Raw genomic sequence first — 26,906 nt, forward strand, 5'->3', positions numbered from 1 at the left:
CATTAGAATTATATTACGTCACTACCGACATTCAGGTTTGAACACACAACCCCGAAGCAAAGCTTTGTTTGAAAATGTTTTAAAAAGGAACACAAATTTACAAATGTTTTCTGTGGGTCAACTGACTTTGCAATCAATTGAGTGAAATGTGTGACACTGGCAGCTGACATTTTATGCCAATTTATGTATAGTCCATCTTAAAAAGAGACAATACCACTCCTCCGCACTCAAAATCTGAAACGTTATGGGGTTTTTTTTTTTAGGAAATAGGACTTTGCAATGACAAGGAAATAAATAACAGGGGAAAAGAAAGAAACTGAATGTTTCACTACAGCCTAAATAAACACTAAATAAACATTTCTCTATATATTCTGATTTAAATGTTATCTCTGGATTTGATTTGAAAGAAAAACGCAAATCTTCCAGTGTCATGTGTCACTCAAAAGAGAGGGAAGTGCAAATAACACAAAACGGTTTTTGTGATTGCCATGTGAAAATGTCACACCGGGTGGTCCTGTTGCTGGTCAGGTGACAGGACGCTTTTTTTTTTTTTTTAATTGTCCATTACAATAGTTTTAAAGTGCATCAGTTTGTTTTTTTCCTTTTGGCATTCTTCATTCTCATCTCCTCTTGCTCCTTTTTCTCCTCCTCTAGATCTTCCTGCACGGCCATTCTGAGACTAAAATGGGCAGGAAAGAAAAAAAACAAAAAACAATCAGGAATATGAAATAAATGGGAATGATCCATTAGTTACCTCTTTGCTTCTTCTTTCTGCATATCTTGCCAGCTGCTCTCCATGAATTTAAGAGCATAGTCACTTTCATCTTTGTATCTGAATAGGTTTAAAAAAAAAAAAAAAAAGTGTTATTTTATACTGAGGCTGATTTTTACAGCATACGCTAAAAACACTTACTTGCTTCGGTCATAGCCAAAGATTTCCTTAATGTGTCTGGAAACCTCTGCCTGCTCGTCATCTCCATCGTCGATGAAATCTTCCATTTCTGAATCATATTCATCTTCTTCTTCGTATTTTCTCTTATATGCGATGGTGATGGGCGGTAACATGGTTCCTGGAGGATACACTTAAAAAAAAAGAAGAGTTGAAGTTAAGAAAATTCAAAGTACAAATGAAGTGCCGTCATACCTGGGGGTCTATTCAGCGGTCTGGTCGGACCTCCCGGTCTGGGTATCTGTTGCATCCCCGGTCGAGAAGGAGCTCCCGGTCTGGTTCCACTCATATTCTTTGATGAGATTGTCTCGGATACCACCGTGCACTTGGGTCTCCCAGGCCCAGATCCGAAGCTGCCCGACGGTTTCCTGTTGGGCAACGATCCTCCACCGGTACCTCGACCCTGTGCGAACCCTGGCGGCCGGCCTGCGGTACCTGCTGGGTGACCGTGTAAGCTACCGACACCAGCTTTGGTCTGGGGTGTCCCCATTGGCCTCGGCTGAGGTCTATTCCCTTCTTTAGGACGGCCACTTGAAGAAGGTCTAACCACAGAACTGCTACTAGATTTTACCGAGGGTTGGTTTCCAGATCTTTGTGGTTCTCCTCTTCCAGACTTGGCAAATGTGTGTTCCTGCTTCGATGAGCTACCCTGAGTAGGTTTAGTTCTTTGTGGGTTACCATTCGGAGATTTGAGATCTCTGACAGATGAACCAAAAGGTCTGGATTGAGGTGGACCTGAAGGTCTTCCCTGAACGGATGAAGAGCTTTCCTTTTTTAATCTAAGTTCACTTGAAATGATGGATGTATTACTAGATGAAGGCTTAGGGACCCCTTGTTTGGTTGAAACCTGAGAAGATGCGGCCTTGGAGGGTACTACAGTCTTGGGTCTGTCTCTCTCACCAACGGGGGTCTTAGAAGAAGGTGTAGACTGAGGCTTCTTCTTCGTTCCACACGGCTGACTAGGTCTTTGCGATGAGCTCTTTTGTGGTTTACCATTCTTCTGCTCCTTCTCAGACGGGTTTTTCCTGACTGCGGTGGAACTGGACTGAGTCGTAGGGTCTTTGATTCGCCGCTTTGCCCTTCGTTCGATCTCGAGTTCCCTTATCTCTTCGGCTGTGCGGAGTCTTTCTTCCTTCGTTGCTTTGGGTTTTAACTCCACTGGTTCGTATTGCTTCTTTTCGGCCAATTTCAGCAGATCTGCAAAGTTCAGCGAGGATGAAGAAGGCTTCGGTGGTCCGCTAGGTTTTTTAGGGGAGAGCTTGGAGGTACTGCTACTACTGAAAGCTGACGTTTTTATGGGTCTTACTGGTTCTGGATCTTGATCAGGCTCTGAGTCTGTCTGCTCGTACTCGTAATTGTCCTCATCGTCCTCTGGGTCGAGTACATTTTGAAATGTTACATCTTTTCTTGATTTCTCCATTTCCTCCTTAGTTCTCCTCTTCTTCGGGGGTTCTACCACTGGAATGCCGTTGTAACCATGGAAGTTGTCTTTCGTTCTGGAAGCCATGGCTCTCGCTTTACGATCGGACTTCAACTCTACCCTTTTCGCCACAAGATCCTGCTTCTGCTTCTTCATTTCGCTTTCTGAAAAAATATTTTTAAATAAACCTCGTCATGTAGTCCACAATGTCTACAAAATAAATTGTGTTTTTTTCTTACCTTTCAGTCTGGCTTCATGTTGTCGCCTCTTCAGGAGTGCCTGCACTGCGGCAGGATTTACACCTTTTGACCTCGCATCCTTTTTGGGTGGACCAACTTGTAAACTGTATCTTTTCTGTGTAGATGAGATAAACAACAAAATAAGCAGAGTCCATCTGTGGTGTGCAACATTCTACAAGAAAAGATAAGTCTAACAATTTAACACTTTAACACAAAAAAAGCCGCCTTAAGAAGGCTTATCCAAAAGCGCAACGGGGCCCTCGTTTATAAAACTAAATAAGTAAACTAAATAGGTAAATTGGTATAAACAAAGAAGAATAGGAGTGTAAATGTGACTATAGGGGTGTTATTTCATGTCTAAAGTGCTCTAATAATGGGAAAGCCTGTATTTAAAAAGTAATAAACAGTTTAATAAACATGGGATGCCTATGTATTGTTTTCATATTCTACTGATTGTGCTGACCAATCCGACATATCATAAGTGAATAATTACTACAGCGTCTGCTTGTCCCACAGTTCAACTCCAATGGAGCCAACGAGTGAAGCCGGGAACACCGAGTGGAGGTAGGACTGCAAGGTTTATAGTGTGCGCAAAACACTTTAATAGAGCTTATTATGCTAATTTTCGGTGCTTTGTATTAAGTTGTGGACTCTTATAGAGCAGCTACACTCAATAACTCACACATAAAGCTTTCTAGATCTTCCAGATTTTCTTTTTCTGCAGTAGTTCAATGGACTTCCTGCTTCCGAACTTAACGGTCTGTTTAATTTAGTCCACTTCCGGCCCTCTTGTAGGATTTGTCACACTCCCAAGGACTTCCGGGGTTACGTTTAATGAGTGCACGCAATCTGCAGCACATATAAGTCCAGATTAGATTAGATTAGATTCAACTTTATTGTTATTGCTCATGTCACTTGTACAGGGCAACAAAATGCAGACATCACATTGATGTCAGTAGAACTAGAGTGTTAGAAAAAACCTCCAGCACGTCCAGAACGATCCAAAACTTCTTTCAGGGCCTACTTGTAAATGCACGAACCTCATTATCTGATGTTTTGGCATAATTTAACATAAAAATACAACATTATAACAACATTTATAGGTCAGAAAAGTGGAAATGTGGGATTCTAATTCTGGCTGGAGCACTGCCACTTCCATATGTTCCAACACAAGACACCTGCAGCTTATAGACAAGTGGGCCTTTGTACAGTATGTATATATATTTAAATGCAGTGAACCACTACATGATCTTTGGTTCATTCTTATCCATAATATTTTAAATTGAAGGTTAACCTCTGTCAACAATGCATAACAGAGTTGTAGAATTTTGAATATAAAATCAGCTCACCAAAATAATGAATACTGCACAGTATGAACGAATAGAGTTCTTAATGGAGGGGAGTGTTATATGGGAATGTGAATCTAACAGATTAATAATATTGTTTGTTGTCCATCTGCCAAGTGTTAGAACGACCACCGACGGTAGGGGATGTAAAAGTTAGCAGCTAGGTTGCTAACAGACATTGTATTAGGGGAGCCTCGCTGTCATAAAGAGACTAGCTAGCGTTTGTGTGCTCGACGAAACTCATATATTACTGAAAAATTAAAAGAAAATAAGTTATTTCACTTACCTGTACACTCCCTTGGTTTTGAGTGGCGATTGTTAATACGTTGTCAAAATCCATCATGTCGGCAGTATATACTGCCGTTTCAGCTGTCTTTTGAAATGAGCGAAAAGTGATACGATTTATTTGAGCGTTCGACTTTCAGCTCACACTTTATAGCACTGTGTCTGGGCTTTACGTCAACACCACTAGAGTCTTTACTCGGGAACTTATTTGTAAAAAATCGGTCGTTTATGTGGAAAACTGGTGCGATGAGACGACTTTGCGTTGCCACCTACGCTAGCACAAAGTCGCAAAGTTAGCTAGCCCTGTGCCAGCGCTAACCCAATCAGCCTGGAAGGTAAAGTAGCACTTTCGTACGACCTTAGGCCGTTAGAAGTGGCTCAATTACATTAATACATTCTGAAATTAAAAGTAATTTGATAAATTCGGTCATTACTAGCCACAGTACCGACAAGCAACACCGAAATATGGAAGGGCTGAAGCTGTTTTCCGGAAATGAGATAAGTCAGTGCTACGTACTTCCGTATTTGACAGACGAGTTTTTTTTTTATTCAGTCGTGTATGTAGTAGATTCAAAAAATGATTTACTTTTGCATGGGAAGCGGTTTAAGTTTAAGTGTCAAACGTTAAAAACCACGTGATAACGAAATAAGTAGGAAAAGCTGAATATAGACACTTCCGCATGTGACCTGTACACTAATCCACCACATGATGGCGCCATTCTAAAAATAACGCGTCATACGTGCTCTCTCGAATGCTCCAGAACTGTGACGTCGCCCCCTAGTGGGATTCTCAATAATGCCTCTTGTATTAAATCAACTTTACTGTACATGTATTTTAGGCACTCCAGTCCAAATTCATCATTTACATTTAGTCAGTTGCGTTTAAGAATTTTTCCACTTGTTTTAATCAATGTGTAACATTTCACGAGGTCCACTAAGTTCACTTTACTACTTAGAATTTCCAATAAGATGACGTTTATAAGTTGTATAAGGTGTTAATAAGTCATTACCAAGTGTTTAATTAAGACGTTTCAGACAAAGGTAACCAACAAGCTGAAGTTCTGTCAAATGTAAATACAAGGCCATCTGCTCCCAGATGTAAACATAAAATTAGCTCCTCCCATCTGGGCGTCAATCACATTTACCTCGCCCACTATCCGACGAATCTCTGCTCCTATTGGCTAGTAGGGACAAGCCGCTCCCCGCCCACCGGACGTCAGACCGCCCATCGGAGAGAGGACAAAAACAATCGGCATCTCTTTCTCTCTCAATCCGAACATAAACAAGAGGACTGGACGTAAACCTGCTTATCTGTCGCTTTCAATATCCGTTATCGAGATGGTTTCTCCGGTCACTGTGGTGAGTATCACGGCCAAAGTAAACGCTGACGTTTGCTAGTTTGATTATTACAGCGTTCCCGTAAATAAAAGGCAGACATGCTTATTAAAGGCTTCACTGTGTTCCCGGCGTCTAATAATGTGTATGGCGGGGAATGTCATGCCAATGTTATTACGTTGTGAACGTACAGGTATTTATGTGACACTGGCAAGTTACCGCAGCAAGTGCGGGACGGTTCCATCAATTCCGAAAGGCACTGACTAAAGGCAAAAAATGTCACGTGACTACCTTTTTTTGTCTGTTTTTCTTTCCTGTGCTTCGGAACGACGCATGCGCTGTACGCTGCTCGGCGTCCCTTGAATGTTTTGTACATGCTATAGTAGCGGTGGCGTTAAAGTTAACATTTTGGTTTTAATACAGTCACAAGTAAATATAAATAAGTAAATATTGCAATTTTTTACTTGAGCAGTTTCAAAAATGGGGCAAGAATTTGGTGACTGTGCCTTTAAATTGTTGATATTTAGTGAGGCCTAATCTATATGTACAGTTTGTCTACATTAGCTATTACAAAATTATTGGTTATCAAAGTTATTGGTATTTGCCTGAAAAAAACACAGTGTATCCCTAATAGTAATGTTATGTGGTAAATTGAAGCATTAGTCAATGGTTATTTTACTTGGATTTTGGTATTAATATGTACATTCACTGGCTTGACTACTTTATTTCCCGATATTGATATAATTAATATTTAATTTAATAATAATTATTTAATTTAATTATAACTTAAGTTATAAGTTATTAGTTTAATTATAATTATAATTTATTTAAGTAAATACAGGATCGGTATTGCTATTTTTTTTACTTGAGTAGTTTCAAAATGGGGGAAGAATTTGTTTGTGTTGTTCTTAATAATAATAATAATACATTTTATTTGTATAGACACTTTACATCCAGGTGTGTAGAAACTAATTTAAATCTACATTAGCTATTACAAAATTATTGGATATCAAAGTTGTTGGTATTTGCCTGAAAAAAACACTGTGTATCCCTAATACCAATGTTATAGTAAAATAGAAAAATATAGAAAAATAAAATACTGTATAGCAGTATTTTTATATTATTATTTTATTTATTATGTCTTATTATTTATTAATTTAATTTATTTATTTATTTATTTACGGTGCTCTTTAGAAGTATGTTTTAATAGCTTTTTGCAAAAATACTGTATAGCCGTATTTTTATATTATTATTAAATTTATTATGTATTATTATGTATTATTTATTTATATTGTATCCCTAATACTAATGTTATCGCTCTGGTAAATTAAAAAAATAAATTAATTAGTCAATGGTTATTTTACTTGGATTTTGCTATTAATATGTACATTCACCGACTTTATTACTTTATTTCCCGATATTGATATAATTAATATTTAGACCAATACGCCCATCCCGAGTGTTTAGCTGAGGCGAGCCCATTAATCCCATCCAATATTGATCAAAGTGCCACAAAGGAAAGATGGCAACAAACAATTGTGTCAGCAACGTGAATAATTCAAGTCTCCCCAGCATCGTCTTACTTAACAACTGAGCTGCGACGAAAGGTTAGCCTCTTAGCAGGGGCCATGAAGGATGGAGTGTTGTAACTCGGTCCCTCATGTGAAGCCGGTGTGATTACTGTGAGGGCAGCCTGTGTGAAAGAATGCATGCCGGCCGGACCAGTTCCCATAGCGACAAGCAGTGTGAATTTGTCAAATTAATTTAGACCCAGCCAAGGCCCCCCCCCCCCGGATTACAATGAGATGGAAAGTAGCGTCATGTGATGTCTGAAATAGAGGCGCTGGCTCAAGTTCAACTCAGGACGAATGTTTATGTCAACACAGCGTACAGAAATCATCAATTGCAATCATCTATTAGCGTTTTGTGTGTGATTTGGTTCAAAAGACCTGAGAGATGAGTTTTGGTTCGCTTTCAAGTAAATTCTGGTGGGGTTTGGTTCACTTGAGGTCAGATGTGAAGACGATGTGAACCAAAGACAAAGACGAGTGTTGACATGCAGAAATGACACACGTCTCTCCGCTCTGTTCTCTCACTAAGTGTATGTGACAACGATGCTCTTTAGAAGTATGTTTTACAAGCTTTTGTGAAAATACTGTATAGCAGTATTTTTATTTATTTATTTATTTACGGTGCTCTTTAGAAGTATGTTTTACAAGCTTTTTGTGAAAATGCTGTATAGCAGTATTTTTATATTATTATTTTATTATTTATTAATTTATTTATTTACGGTGCTCTTTAGAAGTATGTTTTACAAGCTTTTGTGACAATACTGTATAGCAGTATTTTTATATTATTATTTAAATTATTATGTATTATTATGTATTATTTATTCATTTATTTATTTACAGTGTTCTTTAGAAGTATGTTTTACAAACTTTTTGTGAAAATACTGCATAGCAGTATTTTTATATTATTATTTTATATTATTATTTTATTATGTTTTATTTATTTATTTACGGTGTTCTTTAGAAGTATGTTTCACAAGCTTTTTGTGAAAATACTGTATAGCAGTATTTTTATATTATTATTTTATATTATTATTTTATTTATTATGTTTTATTTATTTATTTATTCTTTTGTTTGTTTGTTTGTTTATTTATTTATGGTGTTCTTTGGAAGTATGTTTTACAAGCTTTTGTGAAAATACTGTATAGCAGTATTTTTATATTATTATTTTATATTATTTATTTATTTATTTATTTATTTATTTATTTATTTACGGTGTTCTTTAGAAGTATGTTTCACAAGCTTTTTGTGAAAATACTGTATACCAGTATTTTTATATTATTATTTTACATTATTATTTTATTTATTATGATTTATTTATTTATTTGTTTGTTTGTTTGTTTATTTATTTATGGTGTTCTTTAGAAGTATGTTTTACAAGCTTTTTTGTGAAAATACTGTATAGCAGTATTTTTATATTATTATTTTATATTATTATTTTATTATGTTTTATTTATTTATTTATTTTATATTATTATTATTTATTCAAAATTAAATTATTTGTACAAATTATTTGTACAGATTATTATCTATCCATCCATCCATCCATCCATCCACCTAACCTAGTATTCAACAATTATGGTTTGGGTAATGTTTAAGATATGTCATGTTATAAGTCATAAAAGTTGCCCAATCATGCTTACTTTATTCATATGTTCTTTACTGTGCAGCCTTTCGTCCCATGACATAAATATCATAAGTGAAGCGTGTCCAGACTTTTTCCACCTGGCCACATATTGAAAAATGATGCCATGCGGTGACACTTGAGTAACATGTGAGTCAGCCTGAATAACGGATGCGTATTGGCTTACCTATGGGATTTCATTCAGTACTGCATCTGTGTTTATTTATGTTAAGACACACCTTGTATTATCTTGTATTATCTTGTATTATGGTTTGTTTGCTTGGTGAAATACTACCTCGGCAATTTCTATAAAATGTATCATGTAGCTTGGGCTGAGGAAGAACTCATTCATTGTTAATGGTAAGAGTTATGAAAAGCGTTGTTTGGCAATGGCTGTGACATTTGTTTTCAATGTGGGTGCGTGTGCATTTAAAGCTGAAGAGATAATGGAGTGGATATTTGTGCCCCACCCCAACCACACCTCATGAATTATTCATTCCAAAAAATGCATTTTAGTTGGTTATCGCTGATGGAAATAGCGACTCCGTGATTATTTTGCACGTGTGTCTTTTGGTTGGCCACAATAAAAGGCCATACTGTATGTCCAGAGGGTATCTGTTGTGACCACCGTTTGCTTCAAATGTAAATGTAGAGCATCCCAAACACGCTCAATGGGTGCACATTTTGCATAGGCCTTTTATTGTGGCCAGCCTTGCCTTCATCTTCACCAAGTAGTTAAAGAAGCACAGAAGATATAGCCTGTTCTGGCCCCTCCCTGATGGACGTATACCGGTACCCTGCTGTCTCAGCACAGCAACACAGCACAACAACGGTGCACTTAATTTTAATTTTTCTGCACAAAATAAGATGAAAAATAAATAAACAAATCAAGAATAAAGAAATTCAATCAACCAGTAATAAATAAATATAATAATAATAATAAAACGGCAAATAATAAAAACTTAATTAACCACATATTAATTTTTTTTTTCAGATTAAAATGAACAAATCATTATTAGAGCCCTGTAGACATGACAAAACACGACTATAGTCACATTTATACTCTTTTTATTTACAACATATTGCGCAACTGCAGGGTCTTGAGACACATGCTAACTCGCAAACTAGAGAGCTAGCGACCTAAACGGTAGCCTTCAAGTTATTTCCTTTAAACTTAAATAGCAAAAAAAACTTACCACTTCCACACGAATAGGGAGGATAACTATTAACAGTTATTTAACCTTTAACATGAACATGAATCAAACGTAATAATTTTTTCTGGGTACATGATACCATACAGCATCCATATCAAACTTGCGCGGGCCGCACTAACATTAAACTTTCATATCAAGGCGGGGGGCCTCAAACTAGTGTACTGCGGGCCACATTTGGCCCGCGGGCCGCATGTTTGGGACCCCGATATACAGTATGAGTTATTCTATTCTGCTAAGAACTAGAGGCACTGTATATGTACTATATAATTCAATCCCATACATTTGCACAAAGATGTTTTTTTTTATCTTAATTCTTTCAACCCAAACATAATTGTGTTTTTTTTTATTTAATTACAATACCGGCTGAATGTTTTGAAATATGAATCAAAGTAATCCTGCTATTCTTCGGTGTGTCCACTTACTCTACTCATTGTTTTCCTCTGACACAGCATAAATTAGAGCAAAGGTAACGAGAGTGACTTGACTTCCTGCCTTACTTGAATGAAACACTCCCTGCAAGTCACTGATGATTGTGTTGTTGTTGTTGTTGTTGTTGTTGTTGTTGTTGTTGTTCACGAGGGTGTTTGTTCATGAGCCACTCATGTTGGTTTTAATGCTGTTTTTCATTTGAAATGTCTGCTTATTATCCTCATCTTATAGATGAATAATCGACTGTCAGACATGAAAAAATAATCCCATTCAGAAAGTAAACATACATAAAAGAGTAGAGATGGTTGCATTACATTGTAGTACACTTAAGTCCACTTAGTGTCCAGTGGCTCCTCCCTGGAAAAATCCCTCAGCCGTCCCGCAGTCTAATTCTGTTTTGGAATAAATGGCATCAGGAGGCAAATGTAAACAGAAAGTAAAATGCGATGCTTATCTGGCTAAAGTGTGTATGCACTGCATGTGGAAATGTGTGAACACGGTAATGGTAATGTGGAGGAGGTGGGGGTGTGGTGGTGGTGGCGGGGGTGGGGGGGGGGGAAGGCAGGGAGAAGTCGAGCTGACTTGCACAGGAAGGAGGAAAGAACTGCTGATGAGGAGACACAATAGCAGACAGGCGTAAAGTACAGCAAGGTCACTTGTGGCCAACACGGCTATAAATAACCTTTTTGTGTGCATTTTGTGTCTGATAGTTTATACGCTGATGGGAGGGAAGCTTTCAGCTTTCATTTGTTTTCAGTTTTCAGCTGGCGTGCTGCCTTCATGTTTGCCTTCAATAAGTGAAAATCAATCGAGATGTCTCCCTCGTTGTAACCAAACTGTAGGATCCATCATGGAGGATCCTCTCCTCCCATCTATCCTTCTGAGTGTCCTTCCACTGTGCATGCATTCGCCCGCTCCCCCTCTTCTGCCCCACTTCCTCTTTTGTGAACACTTCAAAGTGTCGCTTTAGCTTTGTCACTCAATGCTCCCACTGAATAGTTGAATAGTAATAGTACCAGCCCTTTCATCTTCCCCTTGCATGAGGCGTAGTCGTACTGCTCTTTGACCGAGAGATGTGCGAATCACAAATGAGTCATTAAAAAGTCGAGTGTTTTACTGAATTGGGAATCATGTGTACCCTTCTCTGTTAACTCGCTACATTTAATAAGGAAGCCAGTTAAGACGTCACTGTTAGGTTGTTACACTGTTAAGTCGTTACACTGTTAAGTCGTTACACTGTTAAGTCATTCCATTGGTACGTTATTACAACTGTTAAGTCGTTACACTGTTACATCGTTACACTGCTATGTCGGTACACTGCTACATCGTTACACTGTTACATTGTTACACTGTTACGTTGTTACACTGCTACGTCGTTACACTGTTACGTCGTTACACTGTTACGTCGTTACACTGTTACGTCGTTACACTGTTATGTTGTTACACTGCTACGTTGTTACACTGCTACGTTGTTACAGTGCTACGTCATTACACTGTTAGATCATTACACTGTTATGTCATTACACTGTTACATTGTTACACTGTTACGTCGTTGCACTGTTATGTCGTTGCACTGTTATGTCGTTGCACTGTTACGTCGTTGCACTGTTATGTCGTTGCACTGTTATGTCGTTGCACTGTTACGTCGTTGCACTGTTATGTCGTTGCACTGTTATGTCGTTGCACTGTTACGTTGTTACACTGTTACATTGTTGCACTGTAATGTTGTTTCACTGTTGCGGCGTTACACTGTTACTTTGTTACACTATTACTTTGTTGCACTGTTTCGTCGTTACACTGTTACATCGTTACACTGTTACGTCGTTACACTGTTACGGCGTTACACTGTTACGGCGTTACACTGTTATGGCGTTACACTGTTATGGCGTTACACTGCTATGGCGTTACACTGCTATGGCGTTACACTGTTGCGGCGTACACTGTTGCGGCGTTACACTGTTACTTTGTTACACTATTACTTTGTTGCACTGTTACGTCGTTGCACTGTTACGTCATTGCACTGTTACGTCGTTACACTGTTACATCGTTACACTGTTACATCGTTACACTGTTACGTGGTTACACTGTTATGTCGTTGCACTGTTATGTCGTTACACTTTTATGTCATTACACTGTTATGTCTTTACACTGTTATGGCGTTACACTGTTACACTGCAAGTATTACATGTGTATGAATGTATTAACCGGATGGGGAAAAAAGCAACATATCTTTTTGGAATGTGGACGTCCAAGTGGAGAATCAAACCCAGGTCTTTCCGATCTCCTGACTGTGTGGCCTACATGCCAACCACTAGTCCACCGTGCGGCCTCATGAGAACTGAAGTCAGTACAAAGAACTGAGTTTTCCCATCACTACTGTGACCACTCGTTCTCCCACTCATCTCGTCTTTCTCAGCTTTCACACTAAAAACAACAACCTTCATGTGCTCCAACCACCCACTGACCTTTGCTTTTGTATGTTCGATTCTCGGAACCACGGGTGATTCTGTGGCAACGTGGCTTTGTTTGCTTTGTAACTCCAACAGGCATCATGTATTCTAAACAGAAACAAGAAGTACTATTTACATAGGCAGGAATTCCCAAGGACATGAGTAGAAGAGGAAGAAGGGAAAGAAACCAAGGAGGAAGAGGAAGGTTATAGGCGGTCATGTAATTGCATAGACGTGTTGTTTCACTTCAGCATCAAAACAACACATGCGTGTCTGATTGGGCACCACAAGAAGGGCAGGGGAGGCTTTTTGTAGTACCAACACAAACCACTCTTGTACTTTATGGGAAGTACTACTTTTTGATTTGTTGCTCATCTTGGCCTTATTGTTTCCTGTGATCATTTTATGGACATAAATAAATAATAGAATAGACAAATGGGACGTAATAGCATCACATTAAGGCTATAATGATGATCGACGTATCTTTGCTGTTTCCAGGTCAAGAGTGAAGGCCCCAAGCTGGTGCCGTTCTTCAAGTCAACCTGTGTTTATTTCGTCCTGTGGCTGCCAACCTCGAGTCCATCTTGGTTTAGCGCACTTATCAAATGTCTACCCATCTTCTGCCTATGGGTGTTTCTCCTGGCACACGGCTTCAGCTTCCTCGGGGCTCACTCCAGCGCTCGCAAGATCCTGGCTGGACTCATCTTTTCCGCCCTGGGGGACGCCTTCCTCATTTGGCAGGAGCAAGGCTACTTCGTCCATGGTGAGAAGATACTGTATACTACATACTGAGTTGCATACTTTGAAATGAATGGGCTGCGTTAACCTTCCTCTTGTGTTAGCTTTCTGGTATCATCTCTTATGTTAACGGCTCGGTTTTGACCCATGCTATAAAATACACTAAAAACAATAAGTTACCATCAAGTTTCATGCAGCAGACAGTAAAACAAAGCAACATTGCACTTGAAATTAGAGCTATATGCTACATTAATATTGCTTGTACCTTAAGGGACATAAAGGGACAATTGCATTTTGCCGCAGTCCGCTATAAATCGTTATGGATGCCGCGGTTATATAGGCTGCAGTTCTAAATTGATGGTCTCAAACTAAGGACTGCAGATATCTGCAGTGGTTGATGACACGGTACGGCAGTGGAGACTAAAGCGGACTAAAGGTTCAACTTTATTGACACTAACAATAGGTGAGAGATGACCCACATTGGAGATTTTGGCAGCATTTAATCCTTCGATTCCTCTAATCCATGCAGTTAGTCCAGTTAAGGGCTAAATACAAACAGACGGTGTGGACATTGAAAATAAATTTCTGGGGATCAAAATAGATGAAAATATGAGCTGGAAACCTCATATTACAAATATACAACATAAGGTGGACAGAAATATTTCGATATTGAACAAAGCAAAAAAAAATTGTTCTCAATCAGAAATCACTCCACACTCTTTATTGGTCTCTGGTTCTACCATATCTTACTTATTGTGTGGAAATATGGGATAATAACTATAAAAGCAATCTTCACTCGCTAAATGTACTGCAAAAAAAGGTCAGTAAGGATAATTCATAATGCCGCCTACAGAGAACATACTAACTCCTTATTTCTAAAATCACAAACACTTCAATCTTCATAATGCATAAGGCTAAAAATAACCAATTAGCTAAAAATGTCATCCAATACTTCTCTACAAGAGAGGAGAAATATGATCTCAGGGAATACCCATTATGTCATTGGAAAAAATTGAAAAATTTAAAATTTAAAATTTAAAATTTAAAATTTAAAATTTAAAATTTTAAAAAATTTAAAATTAAAAAAATAAATAAATAAAAAATTTAAAAATTAAAAAAAATTTAAAATTTAAAATTTAAAATTTAAAATTTAAAATTTAAAATTTAAAATAAAAAATAAAAAATAAAAAATAAAAAATAAAAATAAAAATAAAAAATAAAAAATAAAAAATTAAAAAATTAAAAAATTAAAAACTAAAAAACTAAAAATAAAAAATCAAAAATCAAAAATCAAAAATCAAAAAATCAAAAATCAAAAATCAAAAATCAAAAAATTTAAAAATTTAAAAATTTAAAAATTTAAAACTCAAACTATATTAGGAAAGCAGGAAGTGAACAAATGTAACAGTTACTGATTGTAAAAGTACCAGATGGAGGGGTAGGATTTCATAAGCTTTGCTTCTTCCTACTCCTTTTGGACATGTAGAACTGTGAACTGATTATGGGATGCATTCAATTGTAATCTGATGCATGTTCAAATGAAATAAAACCATTACCATTACCATTACCATTACCATTACCATTACTACAAATGGCTTTAACTAATGAGATGTAAGGTTACATTTCATGTTTATATGATTCCACAGGTCTTCTGATGTTTGCCATCACCCACATCCTCTACTCATCTGCGTTTGGGATGAAGCCCCTCAACGTGTGTGCAGGCCTGGTGATCACGGCGGTGTCCAGTTTGAGCTACTTTCTCCTCTACCCTTACCTGTCGGGCCCCTTCACCTACCTGGTGGCCGTCTACATCGCTCTGATCGGCTTCATGGGCTGGAGGGCCATCGCAGGCCTGCAATTAGCCAACGATCTGTGGACCTGGACCAAGCTGTCGGCCTGCCTTGGCGCCGTTCTCTTCATGGTGTCCGACCTCACCATTGCCGTCAACAAGTTCTGCTTCCCCGTGCCGCACTCACGTGCAATCATCATGGCGACGTATTACGCCGCTCAGATGCTGATAGCGTTGTCAGCTGTGGAATGCCAGGATGCGGAGGTCGCCAGGAAGAGGATATGAGGACTCGGTGTCTCCGTGGTATCCTGCTTACGAGCCCCTACAAGGTGGTAGTCGCTTCCCTGGTGATCATGGACACATCTCACTACCACATCCCTAAGCCTCAGCCCTCATTTCCATTGTTACCATAGCAACTGGAGCACCACAGCCATGTATGATAACCCCACACTTTTTTCTTACCATGAAGCTGCGGTTGGGTCGTATTATCTTCAGCTTCTTCCAGCAACAATCCGACCTGGTATTCAAATGCCTCTTGCAACTGACTGACCAACGATGTGTGCACGGTATCGTTATCCCGCTCTACAAAGTATTAGGTGTAATTATTTTTCGTTTAAGAGGTGCATGCCACTCTGGACCTTTTTTGACGGGGGGTGCAAATGTACATGTGGATTTACAGTAAGTGTTGCATTCACGTACGTACATTACTTTTACCACGTCGTTCCCAGACTTGAGACGCTTAAAAATCCACTTAATTTTTTTTTCCATGCAATTTCATAACATTTCCTTGTCTTTTAGTTATGTAGCGTCTCAGTCAACCAGGTCTACAACTGTTGATTTTGTCCTCTCAAAAAAGGGATTTATGACAGACTTGCCCGTGTTTGGCTCCGCCCCTTATGCTAGTCTGTCTTACCCTGTATTGACGATGATATTTTCGAAGGAAAAGTACACTTTTTGCCCATCATTTACAATTTTACACATATTTCTTTCCATTTTCTGTGCATTCTAATGAGAGAAAACAAGTTAATATGAGCTACCTAACAATGTACATCATGAGATCTATTGTACCTATTTTGGCGCTAAAGCCCTAACAAACAAAACAAAACAAAAAAAAGCCAACAGTGTTCAATTTACATAAGTGACTGTATATTAACCAAGCTACGGCGATATTGTTATTATAGCAACTAACACGAAAAACTATATTTATCTGGCGGTGTAACACAACGCCTTGCTAGCCGCTAGTCTCAGCTAGTAAGGCGTTGTGTTACTGGCCGCTAGTCTCAGCTAGTAAGGCGTTGTGTTACACCGCCAGATATAGTTTTTCTAGCCGTTATCGTAGCAGCTAACATGAAAAACTACATCTGGCGGTGTAACACAACACCTTGCTAGCCGCTAGTCTCAGCTAGTAAGGCGTTGTGTTACTGGCCGCTAGTCTCAGCTAGTAAGGCGTTGTGTTACACCGCCAGATATAGTTTTTCTAGCCGTTATCGTAGCAGCTAACATGAAAAACTACATCTGGCGGTGTAACACAACGCCTTGCTAGCCGCTAGTCTCAGCTAGTAAGGCGTTGTGTGACACCGCCAGATATAGTTTTTCTAGCCGTTATCGTAGCAGCTAACATGAAAAACTATATCTGGCGGTGTAACACAACGCCTTGCTAGCCGCTAGTCTGAGCTAGTAAGGCGTTGTGTTACACCGCCAGATATAGTTTTTCTAGCCGTTATCGTAGCAGCTAACATGAAAAACTATATCTGGCGGTGTAACACAACACCTTGCTAGTCGCTAGTCTCAGCTAGCAACGCTACTTAGCTCTCGATTTCGCTACAAAGACTCAAAAAAGATGTTTGTTTGCTGTCAGTTTTGTGCTGGAAGACACAGCCATCTCAACGAGAGCCGATATTGCAAGTGACTGTCTTGTTTTTGTGCTGCTGTTGTTCTCGGAAGTAGTGTTAGCTCCTGGGCTAAATCAGTGTACCCCAGGAAGAATGTTTTAAATCAACAAATTGCGGCAAGATTACAGTATTAGCATAATTTTATCATCAATGTATGCATTATCAGAGGATATATATCAAATAATAATTTTTTTTAGAGGGCTTTGTAGTCAAAACAGGTTCATATGTCCCAATGATATGCATTGTTAGCTAGCTCATATACAGCTCATAAGGATTGCAAATGATGGGGAAAATTCCCCCCAAAAAGTGCTGTCAGGAGCTGTTGAATTAGCTGTAGTCCCTTCCGTTCCACGCACAAACAACCATATTGCTTTGTTTGGTCCGTTATTGAAGTTATTCAACAACCTCAGCAACACATCGGACTAAGTTCTTTCTAGCCACTGAAAAACTAGAAATGAAGCATAGAGGTGGGAAGGCAGAAGGCAGGAAATTGACATGACTGAATCAGCCACTTTTGTGATTGAGTACTAGTATATCGTGAGGCGAGTACTGGTTTTGCTTGGGGAAGGTAGGGTTTTTATCAATTTGCTGTATTGCAAAGTGTTGTTCTTACTCTTCCTTGGATTCAATTCTTTCGAACTGAACGATTGAAGCGAATGAATGAGTCGAAACAGACCCGCAAATGTGGGCATTGCACATTATGAGAGGAAGTCCATGGCGTTATTGGAAGTGATCAGGCAGTCCATGCTCTCATAGGTAAATATTTTGAATGTTGACTGAAATTGATATTGCTGGAACTGGTACAGTTGTACCGAGGAATGAAAACCAAGACCGCTTTGGTTGGGGTTTTGGTCGTGAACAGGATAATGCAAAACGTTGTTGTGGTGTGGCACATGGGACAATGGCTGTGTTCGAAACCGCATACTAAGTACTACATACTGTCCACACTCTACTGCAAACTCAATCCATCAGACATCAGACTTTCGCTCTAAACTCTTTAAATACATCACTTTATTGAGATTTTTTTTTTTAATCAGGCAAGAAATTCTCGAAATACTCGTTTAGATCCCGAGTTTGCCATTTATTTGTCCAAATACCAACCGTTTACAATTTCGTTCGGACGAAATCGTCAAAATTTAAGCTAGCTAAAGTGAGCAGGTTTTTTTTTCACAAAATAAAACACCCTCTTACTTTTCTCATACAAAAAAAACATAGTGATAAATCAGTGCTTTTACTTTGAAAACAAGAAGCGAACCAACTCGCAATATATCCTACTTGACACCGCCGTTTTGGTCCATCCTGCTGCTCAGTGTTCAGCCAACGTTTTTTTTTTTTTTGTGTGAGTAGTACATTTCTGGCGAATGCAGTATACATCCGAAAACTTCTTGCATACTCAAAAATCGCAAAAAGTAAAAATGAGTAGTAGGTAAGTATGCCGTTTCGAACACAGCCATGGTGTGGATTGTGATGTCATACTTCCTCTACCAGGAAGTAGCCTGCTAACTAACAAATTAATAGTTTTTTTGCTTTTGTTAGTACAGTAAACCTCGGATATATCGGATTCAATTGTTCCCACTGGTTTTGTCCGATATAAGCGAAATCCGTTATATGCGTGTACCGGAAAATGTCCGTTTTACGCATATATCGGATTTATATCCGGTATATGCGTAAATGGGATTTTATCCGTTATAAAAAGGCACTTCCTTGACTATGTTTCCAATGTACCTGGACGCGCAGGCAACGCTGCAAACGCTGCAAATGACGTCGTATAGCGGCCTGTCACGATTCGGCGAATCGGAGCGCCACGATGCGGCCATCCGATATATGCCAGGGAAATTTCATGGAAATGCATTGGAACGGGACTGGAGATTTTGTCGGAAATAGGCGAAATCCGCTATAAAAAATCCGATATATGCAATGAATTTTTATTGGAAATGCATTACAGAAAAATCGGTTCTTTTTTATCTGTCCGTTGTGAGCGAATTTCCGATATATCCGAGTCCGATATATCCGAGGTTTACTGTAGTTTGTCTTGTATCTAGTATCTCATCTTTCCACCTTGGATACTATCACAGTGTTTTCCATACATTTCATTTTTGTACCTTATTTTATTACTTTTTTTTTAGATTGTCGCTACTCTGTACAGTAGTAGTCTACCACGTATGTCTACCACTGCACGCAATGACATTAATACTCGTAAGTCAATAACATCATGTTCTGTTGTTACTGTAAATAAGATTTAAAAACATAATGTTGCACATTTCTTATGACACAAACCAAAAAAACTCAATTTTGCCCGTCCACACACAAACACATTGAGTTTTGCATCATGGCGAATGACGCCAAAATATCATTTTTCGCCCCCCGAAATGACAGGAATATCACAGATATTGCGTCACCGTTTTACTGTTAGAATGAAGCGTCTGATTGACGATATAAAAATACTGCAACTGTCTTCAGATATCAATGTGTACTTATATATACTAATTATATTCCAGGCATGTTTTTGTGTGCATGTGTTGCATACAACCAGCTTAAGGCTGGATGGAGTCATTATTACACTACTGGATATTATGGCTGTATATATATATATATATATATAGCCATATATACTTATGGCTGATATTGAAGCTGATTGGGTCATTTTAGTTTGTATACATTAAGTATCCAAACACTTATTCCACTTATTAATTATAAAAATAGGCCTAAACCGTTCTGCCATCATAAAACTTAAATTAATTGTACAAGCTGTTTTTAAGTTACATTTTAATTTTATTAAAAGAGTTTAACACTGGTAATTTTAAGATGTAAAAAATCATTAAAACGAATAATACAACTTAAATGACTTCAGTGACGGGCAAAGATGGAGTCTTTCTCTCGTTCTTGTCGACTGGTTGTTTTTTTTTTTTTTGATTCAGTGCTGCTGGAAAAAGCCAAAGAAAAAGCAAAACACACTCAAATCGAGGTCTGAAATTGACATTTAATTTTCACTATTTCAATTGCTGTACTTATGCCCCTTTGTTCAATCCTTTATTATGCCTGTTAAGCGTTTGATTTTTCTTCGGGAAAGTCGCATAGATTTCCTGTAATTTAACTTTTATGAAGAAAAAGACAAGGCAGCACAGCTTCCCGTCTGTTCGCAACAATCTGGAAACATCGCCATAACATATACTGTACCGGACAGGACCGGCATTCAAAATAAAAGCACAGTAGACGGGTTTATTTTCAATTGCTTACATAGTACAGTAAACCTCGGATATATCGGATTCAATTGTTCCCACTGGTTTTGTCCGATATAAGCGAAATCCGTTATATGCGTATACCGGAAAATGTCCGTTTTACGCATATATCGGATTTATATCCGGTATATGCGTAAATGGGATTGTATCCGTTATAAAAAGGCACTTCCTTGACTATGTTTCCAATGTACCTGGACGCGCAGGCAACGCTGCAAACGCTGAAAAATGACGTCGTATAGCGGCCTGTCACGATTCGGCGAATCGGAGCGCCACGACGCGGCCATCCGATATATGCGAGGGAAATTTAATGGAAATGCATTGGAACGGGACTGGAGATTTTGTCCGAAATAGGCGAAATCCGTTATAAAAAATCCGATATATGCAATGAATTTTTATTGGAAATGCATTACAGAAAAATCGGTTCTTTTTTATCTGTCCGTTGTGAGCGAATTTCCGATATATCCGAGGTTTACTGTATCAGGACATGTTGAGTTATTCGGACGGAAAAATCGAATGCTGTATTTTGCAAAACATACTGGAATTGAAATCTTTGACCGTTTTCCGTTAATGCACCGATATTTCATTTTCATGCAGTCACATGACATCTGCAGGCGGATCATCGTGATTACACTTCTAGTTTTTCGGTTTATTGACTGAGCAACTCTAGTAGACTCGACTTAAAGACTAAAGTTATTTCTGGCTACTGTTTTGGCCTGAAACTTCCTCAATCTGCTTTTGGTCCGTCAGCGTCTTGTCGGTATATTTGCTTTGTCAGTCCGACCCATCAGCGTGACCCGCTTGTCTTTTTAATTTGTCCATGCAGCGTTTCAACTCATACCCGCTCGTCCACTCTTCCTCATTTATGTAGTTTTTTTGTTTTGGCTCAAGCCTCGGGAAGAAAACATGGTAGGAAAAAAGAAAAGTCTGGAATTCTTACTCATCTTGTACTATGTAGGGAATTTATATAACACTCCAGGAGCTTCGTTCTTGTGTCCTTTCGGCTGAGATGAACTCTTTCTACGGTTATTTTTGTTCGACAACCCACAACTATGCCTGCTGGAGTCAGAAAGCTGCCAGTTTGTTTTAAATTGCTGTACAGCACAAATAACCAAAGCTAAGTCCTTCGGTGTCATTTCTCCGATACAGTATATGTATTTGGCAGTACCGCTAGTATGCTATATTGTTTTTCTTCTTTATGTGTTGACTGATAATGTCGCTAGAATTGGACGAGGAGGTGAAATATAACGCTGCGTCTCCATTAGCCTCCCACAAATGGCGGACAGGATTGTTACGTTACCTCGGCCTGTCAACAGTCCTGTTGTTGTGAGCTTTGTGCAAGCAGACAAAAAGGGACCTGAAAGCGGACCGGGGTATTTGGGTCTGTCCTGGACTGTCCAGGACTGTTAGTATTGATCCAGAGCCAGTAGCTGGTGTAGTATAAAGGTACAGGTTTTTGACATGCACTTTGATCGTTGCTCTCTTTGGGTTCTACGATGATGGAAGTTATTATAGTTTAAGACTTTGACTGCCTTTCAATATTTTTATGGTGTGCAATTAAAAACGATATTGATCATACACAACCCCCAATTTGCAATGAAAGGGAATTTTGTTTTTGTATCTGTGACTCGAAAATGAGTCAAGAAAGACTGTAAAAAAAACTGTATGAAGACAAGGGCTGGTTTCAGGGGAGGTTCAGCAGCTTGAGAAAAACAAAGAGAAAATATTTTTACAGTGACATACAGTGACATACGGTTTTGGCTTACTTTTTACATTTGATGTTCTTCCTGATGAAAAACTAGCTGGGAATCGAACCCATGCACTCTGCTTTTATTCATTTTTTCATTCATTTTCTACCGCTTATCCTCACAAATGTTGCTGGAGCCTATCCCAGCCAATCACAGGGCACATATAGACAAACAACCATTCACACTCACATTCATACCTATGGATAATTAGGAGTCGCTAATTAACCTAGCATGTTTTTGGAATGTGGGAGGAAACCGGAGTACCCGGAGAAAACCCAAGCATGCACGGGGAGAACATGCAAACTCCACACAGAGATAGCCGAGGGTGGAATCAAACTCCGGTCTCCTAGCTGTGTGGCCTGCGCACTAACCACTTGATCACCGTGCAGCCAAGTAACATGACCAGTATTCATTCATTCATTCATTTTGTACCGCTTATACTCACAAGGGTCGCGGGGTAGCTGGAGCCTATCCCAGCTGTCTTCGGGCAAGAGGCGGGGTACACCCTGGACTGGTGGCCAGCCAATCACAGGGCACATATAGACAAACAACCATTCACACTCACATTCGTACCTATGGACAATTTGGAGTCGCAAAACCCACGCATGCACGAACATGCGAACATGCAAAAAGGGTGGGATTGAACTCGGGTGTCCTCGCTGTGAGGTCTGCGCGCTAACCACTCGACCACCGTGCAGCCCAACTAAAAAACTACAAAATATTAATTTTTATGACTGTCAATCACAACTGATTACAGTCTTTAGCCACTTTATTGTGTGACGTCGAGCTACCCATCCCCTTTAGAGTCTAACTCTGAAAACCATGACTGACTTTTGGGCCTAAATTCATAAAAAAAACAATGCAATCATTTTCTTTTCAAGATGAATCAGATTGTATGAGTTGATGCTAATATAGGCCAAGCATACATGATTATTGAAGCACAATAGATTTTTATTTTATTTCATAAGTGGAGGTGTTTCAGACCTCACAGTGTTGCATTTTATTATTATTTTTTTTTCAAATAAGCAACATAGGCTTGATGGAGAAGTCTTTTTTCCCCACAAATAGCCATAAATATGTAACATTTAATTATTATTTAATGAAAGAAAAAAATGTTTCCCTTTGTTTTTATGCTGTATATTTTCCTTTATTGTCCATGATTGTGATTGAATGATTTCAAGACTGTAATAGAAAATATAGTTTCTATGTTGTAGTGAAGCTGCTATGAATGTGAACGTGTAACGGAGAAATAAATGCAATGACAATGCAACGTCCGTCAGTTTGTGTTTCCTTCTGTCCAAAGCTAAGAACCGCACTCCACACTCCCGAGTCCAGTGGATATTGAACAGGGTTCTTTTATGCGTCAGCAGCAGCGGAACCAACACACAGCTCTTTCCTCGTAAGAGCTGCATTCTGTTGTCTGGCCCGAGGTGGGAAAGCGTCCTCTATTAGGGCCACCCAGACTTCTCTCCCCCTTTTTTTTTTTCTCTTTCATTCATCTGTTTTCTCCACCGCTTGCCAGTTTTCTCCAAATGTGTGACATTCATTCACTGCCAAGCTTGTACCGTCAAAGAGCTCCATTCTTCTTCCAAAACGTCTGTAGAGGATCATTTCGATGCACGCCATCAAAAAAAAAAAAAAAAAACAACACAAAAAAACGCAAATTATTCTGAATGGTGGCATAAAAGCGATACATGAACATAGTTGTAGTGTTGGGAAGTTCACCTCTTTCTTCTACTTCCAAATGTGCAAACGTCATTATTTTGTTTAACATGAGAATACAACATTCTAACTACATTTATAGGTCAGAAAAGTGGAAAAAGCATAACAAGTCCCCTTTAATTGCTTCTTGACCCCATCGTGACAAATACATTTCAGTAAATGTCTTTATATATTTGTAAATCAAATATTTTTGTAGTTAAATACAAGTTTTCCATAGAAAATGGATGGACGACAGGGGAGCTCAGAAGAGCCGAGAACCCAGAGGGAGGCTGATGTCATTGCAGCTCCTCAGTGAATGAGTCGCTAGAATGAAATGCATAAAAGAGTTTTCAAAAAATCATTTTAAGGTATGCCTTTTGAGTGTTAAGTTGCTGTGTGATGAGTTTAGTGTTCTTTGTAAGTTTTTTTTTAAATATATAATGATCTCCTGCTTTTCCTAATGGGTTGATAATCTCATTGTGAGTGCACTGGTTGCTCACTGAAAGTCCCCTTTAATTGCTTCTTGACCCCACTGTGACAAATAAATATCAGCAAATGTCTTTATATATTTGTAAATCAAATATTTTTGTAGTTAAATTCAAGTTTTCCCACAAAGCATTTGGTCTTAGCAAAGCATTTAATTGGAGGATCAGCAGCATAGAAAATGTATGGACGACAGAGGAGCCCAGAGGAGCCCAGAACCCAGAGGGAGGCTGACGTCATTGCAGCTCCTCAATGAATGAGTCGCTGGAATGAAACACATTATGGTAAAACCATAAAAGAGTTTTTAAAAAGTCATTTTAAGGTATACCTTTTGAGTGTTAAGTTGCTGTGTGATGAATTTAGTGTTCTTTGTAATTTTTTTTTGTAAATATATAATGATCTCCTGCTATTCCCCAATGGGTTGATAATCTCATTGTGAGTGCACTGGTTGCTCACTGAAAGTCCCCTTTAATTTCTTCTTGGCCCCGCCGTGACAAATACATTTCAGCAAATGTCTTTATATATTTGTAAATCAAATATTTTTGTAGTTAAATTCAAGTTTTCCCACAAAGCATTTGGTTTTAGCAAAGCATTTAATTGGAGGATAAGCAGCATAGAAAATGTATGGACGACAGAGGAGCACAGAGAAGCCCAGAACCCAGAGGGAGGCTGACGTCATTGCAGCTCCTCAATGAATGAGTCGCTAGAATGAAATGCATTATGGTAAAACCATAAAAGAGTTTTTATAAAAAACATTTTACGGTATACCTTTTGAGTGTTAAGTTGCTGTGTGATGAGTTTAGTGTTCTTTGTAAGTTTCAAAGTTTAAGAAAAAAGTAGCGGCTTATACACCGAAATTTACAATAGATGTATTTTCCTTGCAATTATGTATGTTAAAATGACTATATAGGGAATTAATTATACTTAATTATACTGTGCCTTTGCCTCATTTTCATTGACATTGTGCGAGTATTTAGTATTTAGTATTTAGCCTTGCAAATATCGAGCAATAAAGAGGGTGAAGGAAGCAGTGATGTCACTTTATAGCCTGTCACCGCTCAATTGACTGGAACCTGGCAACCTGACATTTGAACCCCCCCGTGGTGCTTCTTTTGACACTGCCTTTGTGTGAGCCAGCGTGATGACGTCTGGAGATCGGTTTCAACTCCCCTCGGCCTCCATGGCAGCTGGTAATCAGACCACAGTCAAGCATCACTCACATATAATGTCACACACCTTCGTTGTCAGGCCTTGGTGACCTTACACATGCGTACAGTGTCAGAATACACTTTTTAGTTTACGTCACTTGGAAAAGTACACACAAACTGGCCAAACTTTGAACAACTTTAAACAAAAATGTTTATTGTCTCACAAATTATTGGTAAATGATATTATTTGTGGATTTTTATTGTATTTATTTCCTCAGAGAAGAGGACACATCTCATCCACCCTAAATTGTACAAATACACCACAATTTTTTTTACATGTTTACGTCTTTATTTTTCACCGATAATGTATTTTCACAATCCAGATCATCTTATTTATACTTTTAAATGTGTTTAATAAGTGTATGTGGCATACCAAAGAGAGATTTGGGGTTTCTGGAGGCGAATCTAATCAAAAAAGAGTTACTCTTATTGCAAATGTTGATTCAAAATTGGACGGGAACATTAGCATCAAGCTTGCAGAAGGGTTTGCGTAAAAAAATAGACATTTTTATGGTCGTCTTAATTAAGGATGTCCGAATTTTTGCCAAAAACCTCTTAATTTCCTATACTGATATCAACCGATACCGATATTTGTGACATGATATATCTCATGGAGTGGAGTGGGTGTTTTATACAGTATTTTCCTAATATTGGTTTTCATGATCGGGAAAAATCTGATACTAATGTAACTCGGTGAAAAAAAACGGTTTACGGTGCAGTTCCAGGTGATACAGCTAGGGGTCAGTGTGTTGTTTGTGAAGGGTTTTTGGACGTTGGATGAACAGAAGAAAAAAACCTTTGAAAAAAACGTTTACGATGCAGTTCCAAGTGACACCGCTAGGGGCCAGTGTGCTATCTGTGAGGGTTTTTTGGACGTTTGGATGAACAGAAGAAGTGAGGGTTGAACGAGACCCGAGTAGAAACTACTGTGTGTGTCCATGACTCAGCCTTTAATTCCAAAAGGTAAATATTCTAAATATTATGCATTCTTCAGCATAATAAATAATTTGTAGTGAAATGGTAGTACTCTGTCTTTACAGTGTGTGTGTTTTTTTTATGTTCAGGTAATATATTGGTTGCTGCTAGCATAATAGCATGGAGAGCTATTCTTTGAACAAGTTGGCAGTTTGCCCTTCTGTTGTCCAACGTTTATTTCATTGGTTAATAATGTATGTAGAGTTAAATTATCTGGTTAAAAATTCATACATTTGTATATAGTGTTGATTATTATACATATCTCACGTGACTTAG

At 38.5% G+C, this 26,906-nt stretch overlaps 3 protein-coding genes across 11 annotated transcripts in view; 2 read left to right on the forward strand and 1 right to left on the reverse strand.

Annotated features, from left to right (window-relative positions):
* Positions 1 to 56: 56 nt before the first annotated feature.
* On the reverse strand, positions 57 to 4,744 carry LOC131131320 (protein SPT2 homolog). The gene is made up of 6 exons (XM_058075927.1): positions 4,241 to 4,744; positions 2,609 to 2,723; positions 1,145 to 2,533; positions 914 to 1,082; positions 755 to 832; positions 57 to 679 (listed from the first exon to the last, which is right to left on the reverse strand). Exons 1-6 carry the CDS (start codon positions 4,295 to 4,297, stop codon positions 586 to 588), a joined length of 1,902 nt encoding a protein of 633 aa, XP_057931910.1. The 5' UTR covers positions 4,298 to 4,744; the 3' UTR covers positions 57 to 585.
* Positions 4,745 to 5,471: 727 nt separating this feature from the next.
* LOC131131311 (lysoplasmalogenase-like protein TMEM86A) lies at positions 5,472 to 23,537 on the forward strand. Its single transcript, XM_058075914.1, has 3 exons — positions 5,472 to 5,598; positions 13,359 to 13,623; positions 15,245 to 23,537. Exons 1-3 carry the CDS (start codon positions 5,578 to 5,580, stop codon positions 15,670 to 15,672), a joined length of 714 nt encoding a protein of 237 aa, XP_057931897.1. The 5' UTR covers positions 5,472 to 5,577; the 3' UTR covers positions 15,673 to 23,537.
* Positions 23,538 to 26,506: 2,969 nt separating this feature from the next.
* Positions 26,507 to 26,906, forward strand: part of LOC131131695 (N-acetyl-beta-glucosaminyl-glycoprotein 4-beta-N-acetylgalactosaminyltransferase 1-like) — a 184,801-nt gene continuing 184,401 nt past the window's right edge. For 6 of the 9 annotated variants that reach the window (XM_058076620.1, XM_058076627.1, XM_058076618.1 and 3 more), the window contains exon 1: positions 26,507 to 26,618. The gene's annotated coding sequence lies outside the window, so the exon portion shown is untranslated. The remainder of the gene's footprint in view (positions 26,619 to 26,906) is intronic. The other 3 variants (XM_058076622.1, XM_058076623.1, XM_058076624.1) reach the window with 3 other exon arrangements.

Source organism: Doryrhamphus excisus, chromosome 6 (assembly GCF_030265055.1).
Source record: "Doryrhamphus excisus isolate RoL2022-K1 chromosome 6, RoL_Dexc_1.0, whole genome shotgun sequence".
Taxonomy (NCBI): domain Eukaryota; kingdom Metazoa; phylum Chordata; class Actinopteri; order Syngnathiformes; family Syngnathidae; genus Doryrhamphus; species Doryrhamphus excisus.